The sequence below is a fragment of the Sprattus sprattus genome (assembly GCF_963457725.1).
Source record: "Sprattus sprattus genome assembly, chromosome: 6".
Classification (NCBI taxonomy): domain Eukaryota; kingdom Metazoa; phylum Chordata; class Actinopteri; order Clupeiformes; family Clupeidae; genus Sprattus; species Sprattus sprattus.
In genome coordinates, this window is record NC_137925.1 from 35,596,570 (window position 1) to 35,619,069 (window position 22,500).

The 22,500-nt window shown below is 45.1% G+C and overlaps 1 protein-coding gene across 1 annotated transcript in view; it reads right to left on the bottom strand.

Moving 5' to 3' along the window:
• mrvi1 (murine retrovirus integration site 1 homolog) overlaps positions 1-22,500 on the bottom strand; it is a 57,841-nt gene that overhangs the window by 1,977 nt on the left and 33,364 nt on the right. Inside the window, exons 12-18 of the mRNA XM_080840434.1 lie at positions 21,162-21,302; positions 20,021-20,152; positions 14,080-14,233; positions 12,270-12,319; positions 8,142-8,342; positions 5,046-5,107; positions 879-986 (exon numbers count right to left, since the gene is read on the bottom strand). Of these exons, the coding sequence (XP_080696560.1) occupies positions 879-986; positions 5,046-5,107; positions 8,142-8,342; positions 12,270-12,319; positions 14,080-14,233; positions 20,021-20,152; positions 21,162-21,302 (848 nt within the window). The remainder of the gene's footprint in view (positions 1-878; positions 987-5,045; positions 5,108-8,141; positions 8,343-12,269; positions 12,320-14,079; positions 14,234-20,020; positions 20,153-21,161; positions 21,303-22,500) is intronic.

The following is a 22,500-nucleotide window of genomic DNA, read 5'->3' on the forward strand; positions in this document are numbered from 1 at the left end:
CTGACGCCATCTGTCACGCATGGTGGAGGTAATGTGATGGTCTGGGGCTGCTTTGGTGCCGGTGAAGTGGAAGATTTGTACAAAGTAAAAGGGATTTTAAATAAGGAAGTCAATCATTCCATTTTGCAACGCCATGCCATACCCTGTGGACAGTGCTTAATTGGAGCCAATTTCCTCCTACAACAGCACAATGACCCAAAGCGCACCTCCAAATTATGCAAGAACTATATAGGGAAGAAGCAGGCAGCTCGTATGCTGTCTGTAATGGAGTGGCCAGCGAATTCACCAGATCTCCACCCCATTGAGCTGTTGTGGGAGCAGATTGGCCGTATGGTACGCAAGAAGTGCCCATCAAGCCAATCCAACTTGTGGGAGGTGCTTCAGGAAGCGTGGGGTGAAATTTCTACAGATTACCTCAACAAATGAACAGCTAGAATGCAAAGGTCTCCAAAGCTGTATTGCTGCAAATGGAGTCTTTTTTGACCAAAGCAAAGTTTGAAGAACAAAATTAATTTTTCAAATAAAAATCATTATTTCCAACCTTGTCAATGTCTTGACTATATTTTCTATTCATTTTGCAACTCATTTGATAAATACAAGTGTGAGTTTTCAAGGAAAACATGAAATTGTCTGGGTGACCCCAAACTTTTGAACGGTAGTGTATATAACAGAGCATATGTACACTATGTGAGTGTGTGTGTGAGAGAGAAAGTGTGATTGTGTCAGTGTGTGTGTAACTGAGTGTGAATGTGTGTGTGTAACTGAGTGTGAATGTGTGTGTGTGTGTGTGTGTTTGTGTGTGTGTGTGTGTGTGTGTGTGTGCACATGAGTGAGTGTGAATGTGTGTGTCTGTGAGAGTGAGTGTGTTGAGGCAGTACCCTTTTTTGTAAGCCTCCTCCTCTATCTTGGCCTTGAGTTCGGAGCGGATCTCCTCCACGCTGACGCTCTTGGCAGGAGCTACGGCATCATATTCACTCTGTTTCCCACTACAGCCGAGAGAGCAGTTAGCATTAGTGTTAGCGTCATATTCACTCTGTTTCCCACTACAGCCGAGAGAGCAGTTAGCATTAGTGTTAGCGTCATATTCACTCTGTTTCCCACTACAGCCGAGAGAGCAGTTAGCATTAGTGTTAGCGTCATATTCACTCTGTTTCCCACTACAGCCGAGAGAGCAGTTAGCATTAGTGTTAGCGTCATATTCATGTTTTTCACTACAGCCAGTTCTTATACTTATAACTGGACCAGGAGGTGCTAGAGTTCCATTTTTGTTGCTAATAAAGTGGTACTCGATAAGAAAGGGGAAGTGACATGAAGGAATGAATAATTAATAAATAACATATAAATGTGTGTACCTGTTAGCTGATGGCCATTAGCTTTACCGTGAAATGTGTTAGTGTTAGCTGATGGTCGTTGGCTTCACACTGAATGTGTGAAAGCATTCGCTCAGCTGCTAGTGTGAGGCGTTAGCCAGCAGATGCTAGCGTGAGCCAGCAGCAGTGGAAGGGACTGAAGTGTGTTAGTGTTAGCTGACGTGCATTAGCTTCACACTAGTGTGAGGCGTTAGCCAGCAGATGCTAGCGTGAGCCAGCAGCAGTGGAAGGGACTGAAGTATGTTAGTGTTAGCTGACGTGCATTAGCTTCACACTAGGAGGAAGGAGCCGGACTTGTTTTGATGGAAAATTGTTAAAGTTCAAAGAGAAGCAGCACTGATGGACACCTGCGTTCCTCAGACACACGCAATCAAAAGCACAATGGAGAAATGTCCTTAAAACACACACAAACACACATGAGCACACAGACACACACACACACACAAATGAGCAGACACACACAACAGGCAGACGCACGCGAGCACAAACACAATGGAGAAATGTGTGAACAGGGAGTCCTTAAAAAGGGCCTTGGAGTTCACAATCAAGTTTTATGGGGTTTGGTATTGACACACACCAGCACACACACACACACACACACACACCAGTACACACACACACACACACACACCAGTTCACATACACACACACACCAGTACACACACACCACATACACACACACACACACACACACACACACACACACACACACACACACACACACCACACTCACCAGTACACACACACCACACACACCAGCACACACACACACACACACACACACACCAGTACACACACACACCAGCACACACACACACACACACACCAGCACACACAGACACACACCAGCACACACACACTTGCATACAAACACGAACAAATATCGACAATGAGGGCAAAACTAAAATACCATCAGGACCAGGAAAAGGAACTGGGAATTGAAATTAAATTGTTCCAGAATTCAGAATTTGGTGTTGGCTTGATACATCCTGTTTTTCAAGAATAAGAACCTACCGCATTATAACCTGGGGTGAGGGTTAGGGTTAACAGGCATAACGGCTCCCAACACACACACACACACACACACACACACACACACACACACACACACACACACACACACACACACACACACACACACACACACACACACACACACACACACACACACACACACACACACACACACACACACACACACACACACAATTATCTGCAGCCTTCCTGCTGATAGTGACATGAACTTCCTGTGGGTAAAGTAAACATCTCATGCTGGAGATTGACCTTCACTATCGCCATACATTGACACACACACACACACGCACTCACACACCATCACCATACATTCACACACACACACACACACACACATTCACACGCACACACTAACATACCATCACCGTTCATTCACACGCACACACAGCTTTTTCAGGAGATATAAAATGTTTGTGTGTGTTTGTGTCTGTGTGTGTATCTGTGTATGTGTATGTGCAATTTTTGCATTGATGAACAAGAAGATCCAGTTTCAGACACACACACACACACACACACACACACACACACACTGGGGGAATTTTGTGCTAAAGCAGCCTTCAGAGAGTATTCAGGAAATGAGATTCATAATACTGATACTGTCTCTCTTTCACACACACACACACACACACACACACACACACACACACACACACACACAATCCTACCTTCACTACCATTTACACACACACACACACACACACACACACACACACACACACACACACACACACACACACACACACACACACACACAAAAACACACATCATTAATTTAGACATACCCTCTGTTTGTGTGTGGGTAAATTAATGGTGCTGGTAAGTGAGGATAAGTCGTGTGTGTGTGTCTGTGTGTGTGTGCAATTCATCATGATGGTCATTAATACAGTGTGTGTGAGTGTATGTGTAGTAAATTGTGATGGTAAGTGATATGTGCATGTATAAATGTATTGTGATGGTAAGAGATAAGTATATGGGTCTGTGTGCATGTTCAAATTAACTGTGATACAGTGTCCTCCACAATTATTGGCACCTTTAGTGAATGTGACCAAAACTATCTTTGCTGTTTATCCTTTTGGTCTTTCACTCAAAATATTCAGTACAATTATTGTTTTTTTTTTTTTTTTTGACATTACATATAATATCTTTCTCTAAAACATGGGTGCCACAATTATTGGCACCCCTAGAAAATCTTGAAGTATATAAAACTGAAGTATATTACCAGTCATGTTTTACATTAGAGTTACACCCTATTTTTAAGTTCACCTGTTTGATTAGGAACTCTTAAGTGGTCAACCATGACTTCCTGCTTCACAGGGGTATAAATATGACGTGCCACAGGCCAAATACCCTTGGTTATCCATCAGGATGGGAAAGACAAAATAAAAGCTGTAAAGCTGCTGAAACCCGGATATAGGGATATAAGAAAATACCTAAACAGTTGGAAATACCCATTTCCACAATCAGGGCAATAGTTAAGACGATTAAAGCGACAGGAGATGTATGGAATCAGCCTGGAAGAAGACCTGTCTGTAAATTGACCCCACGCACTGTGTGGAGGATGGTTCGACTGGCAAAATAATCTCCAAGGATCACAGCTTAAGAATTGCAGAGGTTACGTAGATGAGTCCTGGGGTCAGAAAGTCCAAAAACTACCATCAGACGCCACCTACATCACCACAAGTTGTTTAAAAGGGTTGCCAGAATAAAGCCTCTGCTGTCAATCAACAACAAACTAAAGTGCTTACAGTTTGCCAAATGTAAGTCAGATTTTATTATAGAGTTATATGGTCAGATGAGACCAAAATAAAGCTTTTTTGCAACAAACATCAAAGGTGGGTTTGGCATTGACAGAAAGATAGCCATAACTTGAAGTGAAGTATGGTGGCGGATCTTTGATGTTGTGGGGCTGTTTTTCTTCCAAAGGCCCTTGACATCTTATTAAGATACCTGGTACCATGGACTTCATCAAATACCTGCAGATATTAAATGAACAGCCTAACAGCCCCCTCTAGGGAGCTTAAAATTGGACCTTCCAGCAGGACAATGATTCGAAGCACACCTCAAAATCAACACAAAAATGGTTCACCGACAGCAGAATAAAGGTTTTGCAATGGCCATCACAGTCCCCCGATCTAAACCCCATAGAAAATCTGTGGAAAGTGCTGGAGCCTAGTCTATAAGTTTTGACCTCAGAATCTGAAGGATCTGGAGAGACACTGTATGTAAAAATGGTCTCAGATCCCGTGCCATATGTTCACCAACCTCATCCCGCATCATAGGAGAAGACTCAGAGCTGTTATCTTGGCAAAGGGAGGCTGCTCAAAATATTAAATTAAGGGGTGCCAATAATTGTGGCACACCTGTTTTGGAGAATAATATTTATTTAATGTAAAAAATTAAAATAATTCTTTCAATAATTTTACTTCAATGAAAAGGTAAGAATTTTTTGAATATTTCGAGTGAAAGACAAAGAGGCTAAACAGCAAAGACATATTTTTTCATAGCCTGTTTTGGTAACTAAGGGTGCCAATATTTATGGAGGGCACTGTAAGTAAGTGTGTGTGTGTGTGTGTGTGTGTGTGTGTGTTACCTCTAAGGAGCAGTGTGTGTGTGTGTGTGTGGTGTGTGTGTGTGTGTTACCTCTCTGGCGTGGTGCGTAGTGTTGAATCATTGGGAGGGCCAGTCCTCACTGTGGCTTCACACTGGAGTTGGAAAACGACAGTTAGTCAAGCATACTCTACTCCAGTGGTTCTCAACCGGGTGTACGTGAAGGTAGTCCAGGGGGTACGTGAGATTTTTAAAAGATATATTCCAAATTAGCCTCCATTCAAAAATCCTTTAAAAGTAGTTATTATACGGCTATTCAGAATGTTCAGTTGGTTTGTATGGGCCATAGCTATTTGGGTTAAATGTCTGAGTTCGCAGGTTTGTAGCTCCTTGATTTTCACTGCTGCGAAAAGTTTATATCCGCTGTCATTGGCAACGCCTTTTGTGCTTCTAATTCACATCTTTCATATCAGTCCGCAAGTAGTCCGGTAATTGAACGTAACGGAAAGTCATTGAAACTTGAAGTCAGAATGCGGGTTGCTACGCATTTGCGTGAAGAAAATTTTTTTTCTTAGGGAAATCACGGAGGAATGTCTTCTATCGTTTTGGCAAGTAACTGTAGCCTTTAATAAGCACGATTTCGCGAAAACATGGAAGCTGAACACACACAACTGCTGCTGCACTCAGATATGCGATGGCTCTCTCTCGAGGGAGAATACTTAACCGGCTGTTGGAATTACGATCTGAGTACACACCTTGATTGAGCACAGATCTCCCCATGCATGCCGCACAGACTGGCTTGCAAATATGTGCTATCTGGCAGATATAGCCTATTTAGCAAATTGAACGAACTGAATATGTCTGCAGGGAAAGGACACCAGCATTTTAAACCTGTATGACAAGGTGGGAGGTGTCCTGAAGAAAGCAGAGCTGTGGAGAAGAGCCAGGGGGATTTAACAGGGGAATTTCACCTGCTTCCCTCAGGTGGATGATTTTCTCTCTAGTGAGGATGTGGACAGAGCTCCTGTCAAGTTGGTCATCGTGGGACATTTGACCAATTTGATTCGAAATTTAAATTTTTGAATGTCTTACTTTCCTGACATGGAGGAGAAAACTACACAGCTGGATTGGGTGAGAAACCCATTTCTCTTGTCCAAAGCATATGGAAGCAAGCTACCTGTCACTAATCAGGAAAGACTCCTGGAAGTGTAATCTGACTGGCCTCCAGATGAAGTATGCCAAATCCACACTCACACAGTTTTGGATGTGTGTGAAGCAGGAGCACCCTGACCTGGGAGAGGAAGCTTTGGAGCAGCTACTACCCTTTTACTCCTTATATTTATGTGCATAGGCGTCAGTTACGGGGGGGACGGGGGGGACATGTCCCCACCACTATTCATGATTTGAATTTTGTCCCCACCACTCTTAAAAATGTGCAAACCAATTGCGACCGAAAAAACCCACCAGGGTAGGCTAATCACATAGCGTTTACTGTCTAATATACTGTCAACTCCTATAGTTCACGTCCTGCTTTTCAAGCAGCGATCTCTCAGCAGTCATGAGTGCAACAAATAGCAAAAGCTCAGATTGTGGATAACCACTTGGTTACATCAGCCTTTGGCTAGGTGTGCATGGCTCTGCTATTGTTTCTTACCGTAGAATGCCATTCTAAACGTCCTGCATGTTACGTTTTATAATACGCCTAATGCTACTGAAAAATGTATTTTTTCGCTTCAATGTCGTTAAAAGAATAAGATATTGTTGGAGGAAGTTTGTTTTGTTGCAGCAGGCGCTGTCGAGCGGCTGTTCCAATAAATCCATGTAAATGTTCGTAATTCACAATACTGTTTGATAACCACCTGAAGAAGTTGTATTAATGTTTCCCCATGTGTTGTCTGTCTACTGCTCATTTTACACTGTTTCTCCAAAATCCGTTTGGTCGATGAAATACTGTGTTCATTGGTGTTTTCATGACAACATAATGGCAACCCTTAATGTGTATTGTACATCATAAGTACATTCGCCTGCGTCTCGCAGAATTGCATTATCATTGCTTCTGACTTTACGAAGGTAAGGGGGAAGTCAAGTCATTGTTACGCCTCTGGTTGATGCTCAGTACATCGTTTCATTTCATACACCCTTTACAGTCTGACATTGACTGTCTGGTAAACTTTGTTGCTGTCAAGAGAAGTGTTCAGTTGCCAATTCTGTTCTTTGTCCTATGTGAATTAATAGTATTAGCCTACATATCCCGAGCCAATACCCTGGTGTTCCCAACACCGTTTTGCAAAACAAGCCAAAACATGATCTTTTATTGTTCGAATGGGATTTTCAACACCTGACAATACACTGTAGAGCATATTGTAATGCAACGTTGAATGGATGAATAGCTTACATAAGGGTACCCAGCACTTTTCAAACCACACTCAAGCTTATGGTTATTGTCCCCACCACTTCTAAAAACAAACTGACGCCCTTGTTTATGTGAGGCCTCCTTTTCTGCAATGACTGTGATCAGAACAAAGCAGAGAAACAGACTGTGTCTGTAGAAGAGCTTGATCACAGCAGTTGCCTTCCTGCCACCAAGACTGACAAAGATTTTCAGTGAAGCACAAGCACAAGGTTCTTACTAAAATGTAATTGCAAACGCACTCAGTTCAATGCAACAATGTTCAATGTTCAATATTCAGTGTTGACAGTTTAATAAATCAGACAATGATGGCATAGCGCTGTGAATTACATATTCTTTTCAATCAAAAATGCTTTGCGCTGGTTAGGGGGTACTTGGCTGAAAAAATATTTCACTGAAAAAAGGTTGAGAACCACTGCTCTACTCAGCCTAACCTTACACTACCCTACTCTACTCTACTCTACTCTACTCTACTCTACTCTACTCTACTCTACCCAACCCTACTCTCCTCTCCTCTCCTCTCCTCTCCTCTCCTCTCCTCTCCTCTACTCTACCCAACCCTACTCTCCTCTCCTCTCCTCTACTCTACCCTACCCTACTCTTCTCTACTCTTCTTTAATCTACTCTACTCTACTCTACTCTACTCTACTCTACTCTACTCTACTCACCCTAACCCTAGATAAGTCTGGACGCCTGACTTCACCAATCTGGACTTAAAGTAAAAACAAGTTGTTGTGAGTTTGACCCAGTGGTGGTGTCCACATGTCCCCTAAACTCACCAGGACCGGGAGAGCAGGACCTAGGCCTCGTGCCGAGGTGGGGCCACTGTTCAGGCTCGTCTGACCAGGTGTCTGGCCTGGTGATTGGCTGGGCATCTGGCCTGGTGATTGGCTGGGCATCTGGCCTAGTGATTGGCCTGGGATGTTGAGGAGGTTAAATTTGGGAACCACGGCAACACTGACTCTTCTGCGTGGCATTGCCTGTGGAGGAAAACAGACTTTACACACCTCACACACATCACACACTTTATACACTTTACACACTACTAACAGACATCACACACACCACACTCTTTTAACTAGGGTTGGGTACCGAGAACCGGTACCAATACGGCACCGTTTCCATACAACCGATACCTACCCGGACCGAAATGCAACGCAGATTTCGGTGCTTCCTTTCGGTGCCTGAGCAGATTTATTTATTTATTTTTTTATTTTTTATTAAAAAAATAATAATTTAACAAAACTAGCGATAGCTAACGAGAAGTAACGTTAGTGGCGTAGCTCTTTCTGAGTACGATCTGTATACTTTTTTGTGTTGCTAACAGATTTCGTGGGGCACATATAAAACTGCTCCCAATGTAGACTCTCGCCTGTGTCGCTCACGCTCATTGGTGATAATGTAGCATTCCATATGGGACTAGTGGAAACAGGATTTGTGTTGAGGAGTTGCCATGGTAATGGGTTGACTTGTGTGTGGTTTCGGTTTCAAGATAAGTGTGGTTGTTCTAAGCAGAAGCTGGATACTCTTTATTAAACGGAGATCTACCGTCTCATCCAAAGATATTCCTTCTCAGTGTGAGTTCTTAAGAGAGCACTAACTCGGACGCCACAATAACATTGCAGTCTAATGACAGCGAAGAGCATGCAGCCTTGCACAGAGCAAGCACAAACAGAGCTAGCCATCAATATAACGGAGAAAATCCCGAAAGGTAAACGATCAAAAGTGTGGCTGTATTTCGCACAAAAAGATTCAAACAACGCGACGTGCAGCAAATGCAACAACAAAATTGCGTGTAAATGGGGGAGAGAACTCAAGAGGCCCTGAACCTAAACTCTTAAAGGGGCATTACACATTCACGAAACCAGTGGGTTTAAATAAATGCAAACAAAATAATATTTTTTTTACTCTGAAGGCAAACTCATATTTCTGCAAAAGAATTACTGAAGTGTGAAGTGTGTGTACAGAGTGTGTTATGTATTTATGTATATTTATTTAAGTATACTGTAAACAGTTGTTATAAGTTAATATATTGTTCATAGTTTGAAGTTAAAAGGTTTGAAGCCAAGTGTTTTGTATTTATTTTTATTTATAGTATACCTTAAACAGTTAATATATTGTTAAATTTGAAGAAAACTATTTGCCTTGGCAATAAATAAGCCTTTAATGTCTTTAAGGCGAGACATGGCAGGTGAATAGGGTAAAAATGTTAAATACAAGGGATCACCATGAAACTTTACCAGTTGATTACATACATCATTATAAGAAAAAAATGTATTACAAGTTTTTGAATTTTGCATATTTAATTATGCTAATTAGGCGGGATCTCATTAAATATGCACGTTTTTGCATATATTTCCGGTACATGAATCTTAAACTGTGATAAAGCCAGGACCAAAATTCTTTTTTTATTTTGTTTATATATCAAATGACAAAACATCCTCAGATGGATTTTAGGATATCTGCTTTTATGACCTGGGAAATCAAAATATACTATCCATGGCCTTAAAAACCCTATTTTCGCCATGATTTCCAGGTAAAATGACCCATAAATCTGGCCAGGAACAATTTATAAATAAATCCGTCCGTAGATGTCTTCATAACAATGCTATGTGTGAAACTGGGAAGTGTGGTGTACCTAGGTTCTACATAGGCTGAGAAATGTGTACCTAAAAATTAAAAAACACTCATTTTGAGAAAACCGCATTTAAAGACAACACGTGACGCACTGAGCGAATCACGTTAGCAGGAAAGCGCCGTCAGCCAATGAATCCCTTCAGAAAGTCAGGATTGGTTGCTGAAAAGAAAGGAAATGCCCATATTTGGATTACACAGCCTTCTTATCGAGGCTCAGAGCTTTAAAATCATAGCAGACATGACAGATGTCGTGTAAAAAGACGAAACGCTGAACGCGGTTCAAGGGAGAATTCTTGGTTAATTTAGGAGAAAATGGATGCCGTGGCTGAACTAAATGCAGTGAAACAGACACATAAATGTGTAATTTTGACGTTTTCTTTATGGTAGTATGAAAGATAACAAGTTAAAGAGGCAAACTAGCCCAAAATCTCAAATTTGACCAGGGCATGAAAAAAATCGATATTTCACCTGCCGTGTCTCGCCTTAATTTAAAAAAAAAAAAGTATCGGTTCTGGCACCGTTTAGGCACCGGTATCGTTCTAAAAGTATCGGTTATGTACCGGTATCGGAAAAAACCCAAACGATACCCATCCCTACTTTTAACACCACACACACACTCACACACACTTTAAACACATCACACACATCACACATTTAAAACACATCACACACTTTATACACTTTACACACTTAACACACCACACACACATCACTCACTTTACACACCACACAAACATCACACACTTTACACACCACACACACATCACACATTTAAAACACATTACACACTTTACACACCACACACACTTAACACACCACACACACATCACACACTTTACACACCACACCCACATCACACACTTTACACACCACACACACATCACACACTTTACACACCACACACACATCACACATTTAAAACACATTACACACTTTACACACCACACACACTTAACACACCACACACACATCACACACTTTACACACCACACACACTCACAAACACTTTACACACCACACACACTCACAAACACTTTACACACCACACACACACTTTAAACACCTCACACACATCACACATTTAAAACACATTACACACTTTACACACCACACACACTTAACACACCACACACACATCACACACTTTACACACCACACACACATCACACACTTTAAACACCACACAAACATCACACATTTAAAACACATCACAGACTTTACACACCATACACACAATTTACACATACTTTACACACTTCGACACCACACAGACATCACACATTTAAAACACATCACACACTTTACACACCATACACACATCACACAATTTACACATACTTTACACACTTCGACACCACACAGACATCACACACTCTACACACTTCAGACACACACAAACACCTACACACATCCCACACATCATACACTTTACACACACACACAAACACACACACACACGCACGCACACACACACACACACACACGCTACTCACACACATCACACAATCTATACACCTTACACACCTCACACACCACACCTCATACTGTGTACACCTTACACCTTACACACATCACACACCACACACACTTTATACACCTTACACACATCACACACCACACAATTTATACACCTGACACACCACACACCATACACACTTTATACACCTTACACACATCACACACCACACACACTTTATACACCTTACACACATCACACACCACACAATTTATACACCTGACACACCACACACCATACACACTTTATACACCTTACACACACACCACACACCTCACAAACGTTACACACCTTACACACTACATCGCACACACTACACACACACACCACACTACACACTTTATACACAACACTATTCACACACCACACCTAATTCACATCACAAACTTTATACACATCATACACATCACAAACCCACACACATCACACACACTTCAGACACCTTACATACTTCACATTACTCACACACATAACACACAGCACAGCACACCACACTACTCATACACCACACTACTCACACACATCACTGACACATCACACTACTTACACACCATCACACACTTCACACACATCACGCACTTAAGGTAACTGTACCTCTGCTGTCCCATAATGCCCTCCACAAATACACACAAGCACACACACACACACACACACACACACACACACACACACACACACACACACACACACACACACACACACACACACACACAATGACTGTGTTATTTGTGTGATTATGTAGACGTTGCTTTACCTTCCCCATGGTGAGAGACATGGAACGGGAGGCCCGAGGGATTCCATCATCTGACACAGAAACATGTATACACACACAAACACATGAATACACACACACACACATATGCATACACACACACACACACACACACAAACACACACATGCACGGATTTACACACATACACAGACTAACACAAACTAACAGATGCGCATGGACACAAACACACACACTTACATGCATTCATATATAGGGTTGGGTACCGAGAACCGGTACCAATACGGCACCGGTTCCATACAACCGATACCTACCCGGACCGAAATGCAACGCAGATTTCGGTGCTTCCTTTCGGTGCCTGAGCAGATCATTTTTTTTTTTTTTTTTTTTTTTTTTTATTAAAATTTTTATAATTTAACAAAACTAGCGATAGCTAACGAGAAGTAACGTTAGTGGCGTAGATCTTTCTGAGTACGATCTGTATACTTTTTTGTGTTGATAACAGATTCCGTGGGGCACATATAAAACTGCTCCATCTCCCAATATAGACTCTCGCCTGTGTCGCTCACGCTGCATTCCGTATGGGACTAGTGGAAACGGGATTTGTGTTGAGGAGTTGCCATGGTAATGGGTTGACTTGCGTGTGGTTTCGGTTTCAAGATAAGTGTGGTTGTTCTAAGCAGAAGTTGGATACGCTTTATTAAACGGAGAGCTACCGTCTCATCCAAAGATATTCCTTCTCAATGTGAGTTCTTAAGAGAGCACTAACTTGGACGCTACAATAACATTGCAACAGTCTGACAGCGAAGAGCAGGCAGCCCTGCACAGAGCAAGCACAAACAGAGCTAGCCATCAATATAACGGAGAAAATCCCGAAAGGTAAACGATCAAAAGTGTGGCTGTATTTCGCACAAAAAGATTCAAACAACGCAACGTGCAGCATATGCAACAACAAAATTGCGTGTAAATGGGGGAGAGAACTCAAGAGGCCCTGAAGCTAAACTTTTAAAGGGGCAGTACACATTCACGAAACCAGTGGGTTTAAATAAATGCAAACTAATTAATATTTGTTTTACTCTGAAGGCAAACATGCTCATATTTCTGCAAAAGTATTACTGAAGTGTGAAGTGTGTGTACAGAGTTTATTATGTATTTATTTATATTTATTTAAGTATACTGTAAACAGTTGTTATAAGTTAATATATTGTTCATAGTTTGAAGTTAAAAGGTTTGAAGCCAAGTGTTTTGTATTTATTTTTATTTATAGTATACCTCAAACAGTTAATATATTGTTAAATTTAAAGAAAACTATTTGCCTTGGCAATAAATATGCCTAATGTCTTTAATTAAAAAAAAAAAAAAAAGTATCGGTTCTGGCACCGTTTAGGCACCGGTATCGTTTTAAAAGTATCGGTTATGTACCGGTATCGGAAAAAACCCAAACGATACCCATCCCTATTCATATATACATCTACATACATTCTCCCTGTCTCACACATACACAAATAACACACTCTCTCTCTCACACATACACAAATAACACACTCTCTCTCTCACACATACACAAATAACACACTCTCTCTCTCTCACATACACACAAAAACATGCACACACACATCAACACATACCTACACACACACACACACACACACACACACACACACACACACACACACACACACACATGCAAATACACAAACATAATCGGTACTGAACTTGTGATGCTCACATAATTTAAAGTGTCTTGTCATGTCATAGGTGCAGAGAAAAGTCAGTTAAACGCATACATGAACAAATCCGACCTCTATCTGAGGAGATGTGATGTTTACTTACCTCCAGTATCTATGGAGCCTCCATAGCAACGGTTTGAGTTCTGATTGGCTAGTTTCTTGAACTCCATGAGTTCTGCATGATCCTTCTCATACGTCCTCTTCAGGTTCTCCACGTACTGCATCATCACCTCTGTGGCCTTGTTCATGCGCCTCTCCTGTCACACACACACACACACACACACACACACACACACACACACACACACACACACACACACACACATACACACACCCACACAAACACACACACATCATACACACACACACACACACACACACACACACACACAAACAAACACACACACACACATACACACACATGGTGTTCATGCGCCTTTCCTTTCACAGCACATGATGTTAGCTGTCAGTAGCCACAGTGCCTAAATGGGTTAGGGTTAAGGGCAAGGGTAAGGGTTAGGGGCGAGGGTTAGGGTAAGGGTAAGGGTTAGGGTTGAGGCGAAGCATACCGTGGGAGCAGGCAGATTTAACTCAATTCAATTCAAACTAGGCTTTAACTCAGTGATTGCATCTGAAATGCTCTGGACTCACAACATCAACAAACATCTCGGTTATGGATGTAACCTCGGTTCCCTCAGCTAGGGACCAGATGTGATTGACGGGAAATGACCTGTTCATTGACCAATCAAAGTACTTTCTATTCACGCCGGAAGGCCGAATTGCGGCAAATCACCACCCTGAGGTCCCTATATATTGAAGGTGACTATGCCGCTCATCCTCTAAAGACTCTGAGTCTTTGAGCCTCCAGAAGAAAAACACGCACTGTGCACGCAACCTTATCACATCTGGTCCCTAGCTCAGGGAACCGAGGTTATATCCATAACCGAGATGTTCCCTATCGCTGTGGGACAGCGATGTGATTGACGGGACCGTGTCTAATCCCGCGTGCAACAGGTTTGGCCAATATACATATACACACGCCAACCCATTCGCCTTGCCCTCATAGAGGTTAATGTGGCGGCGGCAGTGTGTCTTATAAGGGGAATGAATTCAATATAAGAGAAACGGGACCACCGATCCCATGCTTATGAATACTTACACCCATCTGCGCTGTCCGCCTTTAATCCATAAAGGGAGACAGTCATGCAGTTAATAAAACATTGCATGTTGCATATGATCACAGATCACTCGCCTGCAACACGCTCTGCAGGAAACCGGGCTCTGCCACATCTAATATGTAGTAATTAATAAGGTGTGGCGAGAGCTCCAGCTTGCAGCTTTGCAAATGTCATCCACTGACACACCCTTAAACAGGGCCCAGGATGACGAAACCCCACAAGTAGAATGCGCACGAAGTTTCTCCGGGGTTCCAATGACAAACTTGTATAGGACAAAGTGATAGCCTCCACCAGCCACCGGGAGAGGCTCGACTTTGCCAGGGGTTTGCCTTTGGCGCTTGCACCAAAGCATACGAATAACTGATCCGATTGCCTGAATAAACCGGTGCGCTCTTCATAAATGCGTAGAGCGCGCACTGGGCAGAGCATGTGCAAGCGCTCCTCCTCCGCTGATGCGAAAGGAGGGGGCAAGAATACGGCCAACTCAATGACCTGGTTACGAAACGGAGTTGTCATTACTTTGGGTGTATATGCTGCGTTAGGCCGCAATACTACCCTGTCCCCGGCAATCGAAAACTGAACTGAATATCAACTCCAAACCCTCCTCTTCCACTCTGCGGATTACCTGATGTAGCAGAGGAACCGGAGGGAAAGCGTAAAGACGCATGTTGGGCCATTGCTGGCTCAGCGCGTCTACGCCTAACAGAGAGTTGTCGCCTCCCAGCGAAAACCACAGAGGGCAGCAGGCGTTTTCTCTGTTCGTGAACAGATCCACCTGTGCCCTGTAAAACCGAAGCCAAATCTGGTTGATCACCTGACGGTGAAGGCACCAGTCTGCTGCTCGAGGGTTGCCCCTTGACAGAAGATCGGCTCCGTAATTGAGATGACCTGGTATATGCACTGCTGTGAGAGAGCGAATGCGCTTCGCTGCCCACAGGAGCAGTCGGCTCGCCCAATGATAAAGCGCAGGGGAGCGCACCCCTCCTTGGCGATTTATGTAGGCCATGGCAGACATGTTGTCTGTTCTGACGAGAACGTGACGCCCGCTTAGAATGTGAATTAAATGTCGAAGCGCTAGGAAAATCGTTCGCAGTTCCAACACATTAATATGTGACGTGGCTTGCGTTGATGACCAGAGCCCGTTCACAGAATATCCTTCGCATATCGCACCCCAGCCTGTAGTGGAGGCATCTGTGGTGACGATAATGCAGCTCACTACTGCACCCAGCGGAGCCGCTTCCGAGAGGAAATGCGGGGATCGCCATACGGCCAAGGCCTGCCAGCATCTGCGATCCACTGTGATCAAGCGAAACTTGTTGAGTCGAGTTTCAATGACAGATACCACGCCTAGAATGGACGCGCCTGAAGCATCCCGAGGGGGCGTGCCACTGCTGCGGCTGCCATCAATCCCAAGAGCTTCTGACAGCGAAGGGATGAGACCTTCTGTCCTAGTCTGAACATCTGCACGCATTCTCTGATAGCATCTATTCGTGCTGGCGACAGACACAACGTCATTGAAACGGAGTTTACTGTCATGCCTAGGAAGGGCACTGCCTGCTGAGGACGCGGCGAGCTTTTTTCTTTGTTCAGAACCAGTCCGAGGCGGTACAGGTGTGCCACCACAAGATGGCACTCCCGCACTGCCTCTGCTTCTGAGCGAGAGGCCAGGAGCCAATCGACCAGGTAGTTGAATAAGCGAATGCCTATTTTTCTCAATGGAGCGATGGCAGCCTCTACGCACTTTGTGAATACTCTCGGAGCTAGGACGAGACCGAATGGAAGTGCGTGGAACTGGTATGCTACTCCGCCGAATGCGAATCTCAGATACTTGCGGTGTCTGGGATGAATCGGAACATGGAAGTACGCATCCTTGAGATCTAACGTGATCAGCCAATCGCTCGGCTTTATGAACTGAATCAGCCGGCGTGGAGTTAACATTTTGAACTTCAGCGGCATGAGAGACTTGTTCAGTATACGTAGATCTAATATAGGGCGATAATTCCCGTCCTTCTTGGGGACGAGGAAATACTTGCTGTAATGGCCTGAGCTTGCATTCTCTGGCGACACTACGTTTATAGCCCTTTTCACGAGTAACGCATCTATCTCCTGTTGAAGGAAATGTGCGCGATCTCGTGGCACCCGTGATTGAATTACACCCGTAAACCTGGGCGGAGGCCTGGCCAACTGAAGAGTGTAACCTCTTGAAATCGTTTTCAGCACCCAGGGCGAGACTGCGCATGCGCGCCAGCTCAAAACGCAGTCTGCCAGCCTGGGGCTCATATTGAATTTGTCGGCTAATAAGCCGCTCATCACCAATCTGTCTAAACCTTGATCTGACCCCACTCCTAGGGAGGAGGGTGAGATCTGGGGTTTCCCCCTCTTGGTTTGAATCAAAAATTGGTTTTGCGAATGCAACGGGTGCATCGCAGGAGGGGAAAAGCAAGCTTGTCTTGTGTCTGCGCCTAACGGGACAGTGTCGAGAACATGGGAATGTGGTGCTTGTAGAAACATTTTCGTCGTGCTGGACATGGGGTTTACATGAGCGCATCTGGTGACTTTCCCAGGTGGTGGCGGGCACACCACCTTCCCACCCTTTCGTTTCAGGGGGCGAAGAACATCAGGGCACCTGCGGTATGCCTCGCCCTCTCGTACCACGTCGTGTGGGTTTGTGCGTGGCCCTGGAGCTTGTCTGTGCCGCTGGCTGCTGCTGGTGTTGCTGCTGTCGCCCCCAACGCATCACCGGACACGCCCTTGACGCTGACTGGAGCGTCAAGGAGTGGTGCTTTCTCCCTGTCCGAAAGATTGGCCAGGGAGAGCCACAGGTACCTCTGCGTCGCCACAGAAGCCCCCATGACTCGCCCCAGCCCCTGCGACGAGCATCTGGTGAGGCGGAGAGACAAATCCGTTGCTCTCCGTAGCTCCTACACCGTCTCGTCGTCCCCCAAACGAGCTGCGAGCTCCGTGAGGAGCTTGGCTTGGTAGCGTTGGAGCAGCGTCGCCGTGTTGGTGGAACACGCGGACTGCCCCGCAGCCAGGTAAGCCTTCTCGGCCAGAACCGCCATGTGACGAGCGCTCTTGGTGGGTAGCACGGGTTTCTGGCCGAGGCGCATCGTGGGGGAAGCAGGGGAGGGATACCCTGCAACGGTGTCCTCCACCAGCTCAGATAGCGGCTCGGCGGCCTCCGCAGTCACCGCGACTGGGGCCACCGAGCTCGCTGGGGAAGAGCAAGAGGACCCAGCGGCTACCCGAAGGAAACCACCAGGCCCACTGCTGCTTCCAGGGCGAGGGGAGCCTCGTCCGTCCGGGGATACCACTCGGGACAGCACAGGCTGCACCCCCGGACGCACGTCCTCTCTCTCCCATAGAGAGAGGCGTTTCGTGACTCGTGCCGTCGTCATTGCTGCACAGAGCGCACAAGCAGGAGGGATATCTCCGGACAACGCCACCTCAGCGTGCCCTCTGCCGAGGCACAGCGTACAGCGGCGATGCCGGTCACCCTTCTCCCGGGCATGGCCACAGTCTGGGTAGACTCTGGACATCTTGATCTGAAAAGAGACACAATTAGCAAGAGCTAATCAACGTAGCACGATGTAAGCAGTAGTGCAACTAGCAAGTCGAAGACGAGCGTGGTCACCAGCTAGACAGCAACTTGCTTAAGCGTAAAATATCCACTCAGAGCTAGTAAGGAATAATCCAAACTCACCAACTCGAAAGAGTAATAAGCACAAAAAGACAAAAGGATACGCAAAGCGTGTAGAGTTCTTAGTCGATAGTCCGTAACCTCAAAGGTGAAGGGTCGAAAAGAGGATGAGCGGCATAGTCACCTTCAATATATAGGGACCTGAGGGGGCGGGCTCAGCCGCAATTCGATTTGCCGCAATTCGGCCTTCCGGCGTGAATAGAAAGTACTTTGATTGGTCAATGAACAGGTCATTTCCTGTCAATCACATCGCTGTCCCACAGCGATAGGGAACATCAGGCCGCACACACACACTCACACACACATATACACACACACACACACACATACAGAAAGACACACACACACAAACAATAACACAAACAGACACAGAAACACAAACAGACACACATACAGATACACATATACAGAGACACACACACAACTCTATCACGCACACACAAACACAGACACACACAGACACACACACACACATACACCCACACACACACAACTCTCTCAGACATAAGAAAGTCAGGAGTCTGCCTCTTATCACCACGACAGCGGACATACCAGTCCCTCCTCAATACAGAGGTTTATTTTGGCTCTCACATAACCTCGCACACACACACATATACACACACAAACACAGACACACATACACACACACACACAGACACTCACACACACAGACACTTACACATACATTCACACACACATATACACACTCTCGCACAGACACACACACACTCTCACACAGATAGACAGATAGGCTTCTAAACAAACAGTCTTCCCATGAGAACAAGGAAGGGGTCACAAACACACAAATACATACACACATACACACACACCACACACACACACACACACACACACACACACACACACACACACACACACACACACACACACACATACACATACACATACACACACACACACACACACACACACACACACACATATACACACATACACACAAACACACACACACACACACACACATATACACACATACACACAAACACACACACACATATAGACAGACACACAAACACATACAAACAGACACACATACACACACACACACACACACACACAAACACACAGACACACACACACACACACACACACACACACATATACTGTATACACAAACAAACAGACACACACATAGGCACAGTCACCTGGCGTACTGCTCCCACCATCTCGGCTCGGCTTGACAGGCGGATGGCCAGACGCTGCAGTACCGCCAATGTCTCCTGGAGGCGCTGGTACTCTTCTCGCTGATCCATACTCTGCCACAAACATGATGAACCCTGAAATAACCACACACACACACACACACATACACACACACACACACACCAGACACACACACACACACACACACACACAAACACACCCACAGATGGAGACAGTGACAGACACCCACATATATAAACTTATCAAAATGTATCCTAGGCTTCAGTGAGCCAATATATTCAGATACTGACATACAAAAAGACACAGACACAGACACAGACACAGACACAGACACAGGCACAGACACAGACACAGACACAGACACAGACACACCGACACAGACACAGACACAGACACAGGCACAGACACAGGCACAGACACAGACACAGACACAGACACAGACACAGACACAGACACAGACACAGGCACAGACACAGACACAGACACACCGACACAGACACAGACACAGACACAGGCACAGACACAGGCAAAGACACAGGCACAGGCACAGACACAGACACAGACACAGGCACAGACACAGACACAGGCACAGACACAGGCACAGACACAGACACAGACACAGGCACAGGCACAGACACAGACACACCGACACAGACACAGACACAGGCACAGACACAGGCACAGACACAGACACAGACACAGGCACAGACACAGGCACAGACACAGGCACAGACACAGACACAGACACAGACACAGACACAGGCACAGGCACAGACACAGACACAGACACAGACACAGACACAGACACAGGCACAGACACAGACACAGACACAGACACACCGACACAGACACAGGCACAGGCACAGGCACAGACACAGACACAGACACACCGACACAGACACAGACACAGACACAGGCACAGGCACAGACACAGGCACAGACACAGACACAGACACAGACACAGGCACAGACACACCGACACAGACACAGACACAGGCACAGACACAGGCACAGACACAGACACAGACACAGACACAGACACACCGACACACGCACACACACACACACACACACACACCTCACACACACACACACCTCACACACCTCACACACCTCACATACCTTCAGCGAGCCCTTGAACTCCTCCAGCTCCTTCTCTGTGTTCTCCTCTGTGAGGTTTCTCTCCCTCTCTGCCTGCTTCAGACGCGTCTCCAGCGTGTAGCTGTCATTACGGTACGCCAGAGACAGCTGCACAAACGCATTCTATAGGAAACACACACACATAAATACACACACACACACACACACACACACACACACACACACACATAAATATACACACACACACACACACACATAAATACACACACACATACATACACACACACATAAATACAGACAGACACACTGTTACGACCCTGTGGGTCTGTCTATGTGTTTTGCTTGTGCTTCTGTTTTGTCTTGTGTGTCTTACAGGTGAGTTGGTGTGCAGCTGATTGGGGCTTGAATCCCATTGGGCCTTTAGAAGTTCCGGCCCTTTAAAAGCGGTCGACTCCATAGCACGTGACTGGCTTTTGGGGAATCGCGCATTCTGTTTTGGCTGCCACCACTGCAGCACCTCGTTGCCGCTAGGCCCAACATCGGGCCTTTGCCGGCACCACTTTGACCCTGGTGTGAGAGACTTGGCGAGTGTGTCAGGCTGTGGAGGCCTGTGCTCGAGGCCTTGTGGTTTTTGTTTGATTGTGGAGTTCGTTTTGCACCTTCCTTAAGTGACGTTATTCTTTGTTGAATAAATACACGATTATTTTCATTCCGTTGTCGGCCCGAGTTTAAAATGTTCTGTTACATCCAAAAGCCCTAGACAGGCTGTCACACACACACACACACACACACACTCACACACACATATATATACACACTTATAATCATCGTCTCCAGCATGTAGCTGTCATTATGGTACGCTACACACACACATTGTGACAACCCCGCCTCTTTTGGTTGCTGGGTGGGCTGTTTGTCTTTGTCTGTGTGTTTGTGTTGCAGATGCCCCGCAGCTCGTCAGTCTTTGGGAACACCTGGGAGCGGTGTTCCCAATACTATAAGAGCACATCCCACTGGTTCAAAGGAGATTCAGAGAGAGAGAGAAAGGGGAAACTTTGCTCTCTACGCTCTGCTCGCGCCATGCTCATCCGGGCGTACTTCTTGCGATACAACACTCCATTTACTGACCTAGCATGCATGCATACACTCCAACCTTACTGATCCATTGACTTCCACACCTCACCGTAGCTTGGTGTATTAGTGTCCTGGCTAGTTGCTAATAAATCCATTGTGTTTTGGCTTTAAACTCTGTGTGAACTTCTGTTATTTGTCATGTCTGTGAGCCGGACATAGTAACATAAATACAAACAGACACACACATAAATACAAATACATACATGCTCACACATACACACACACG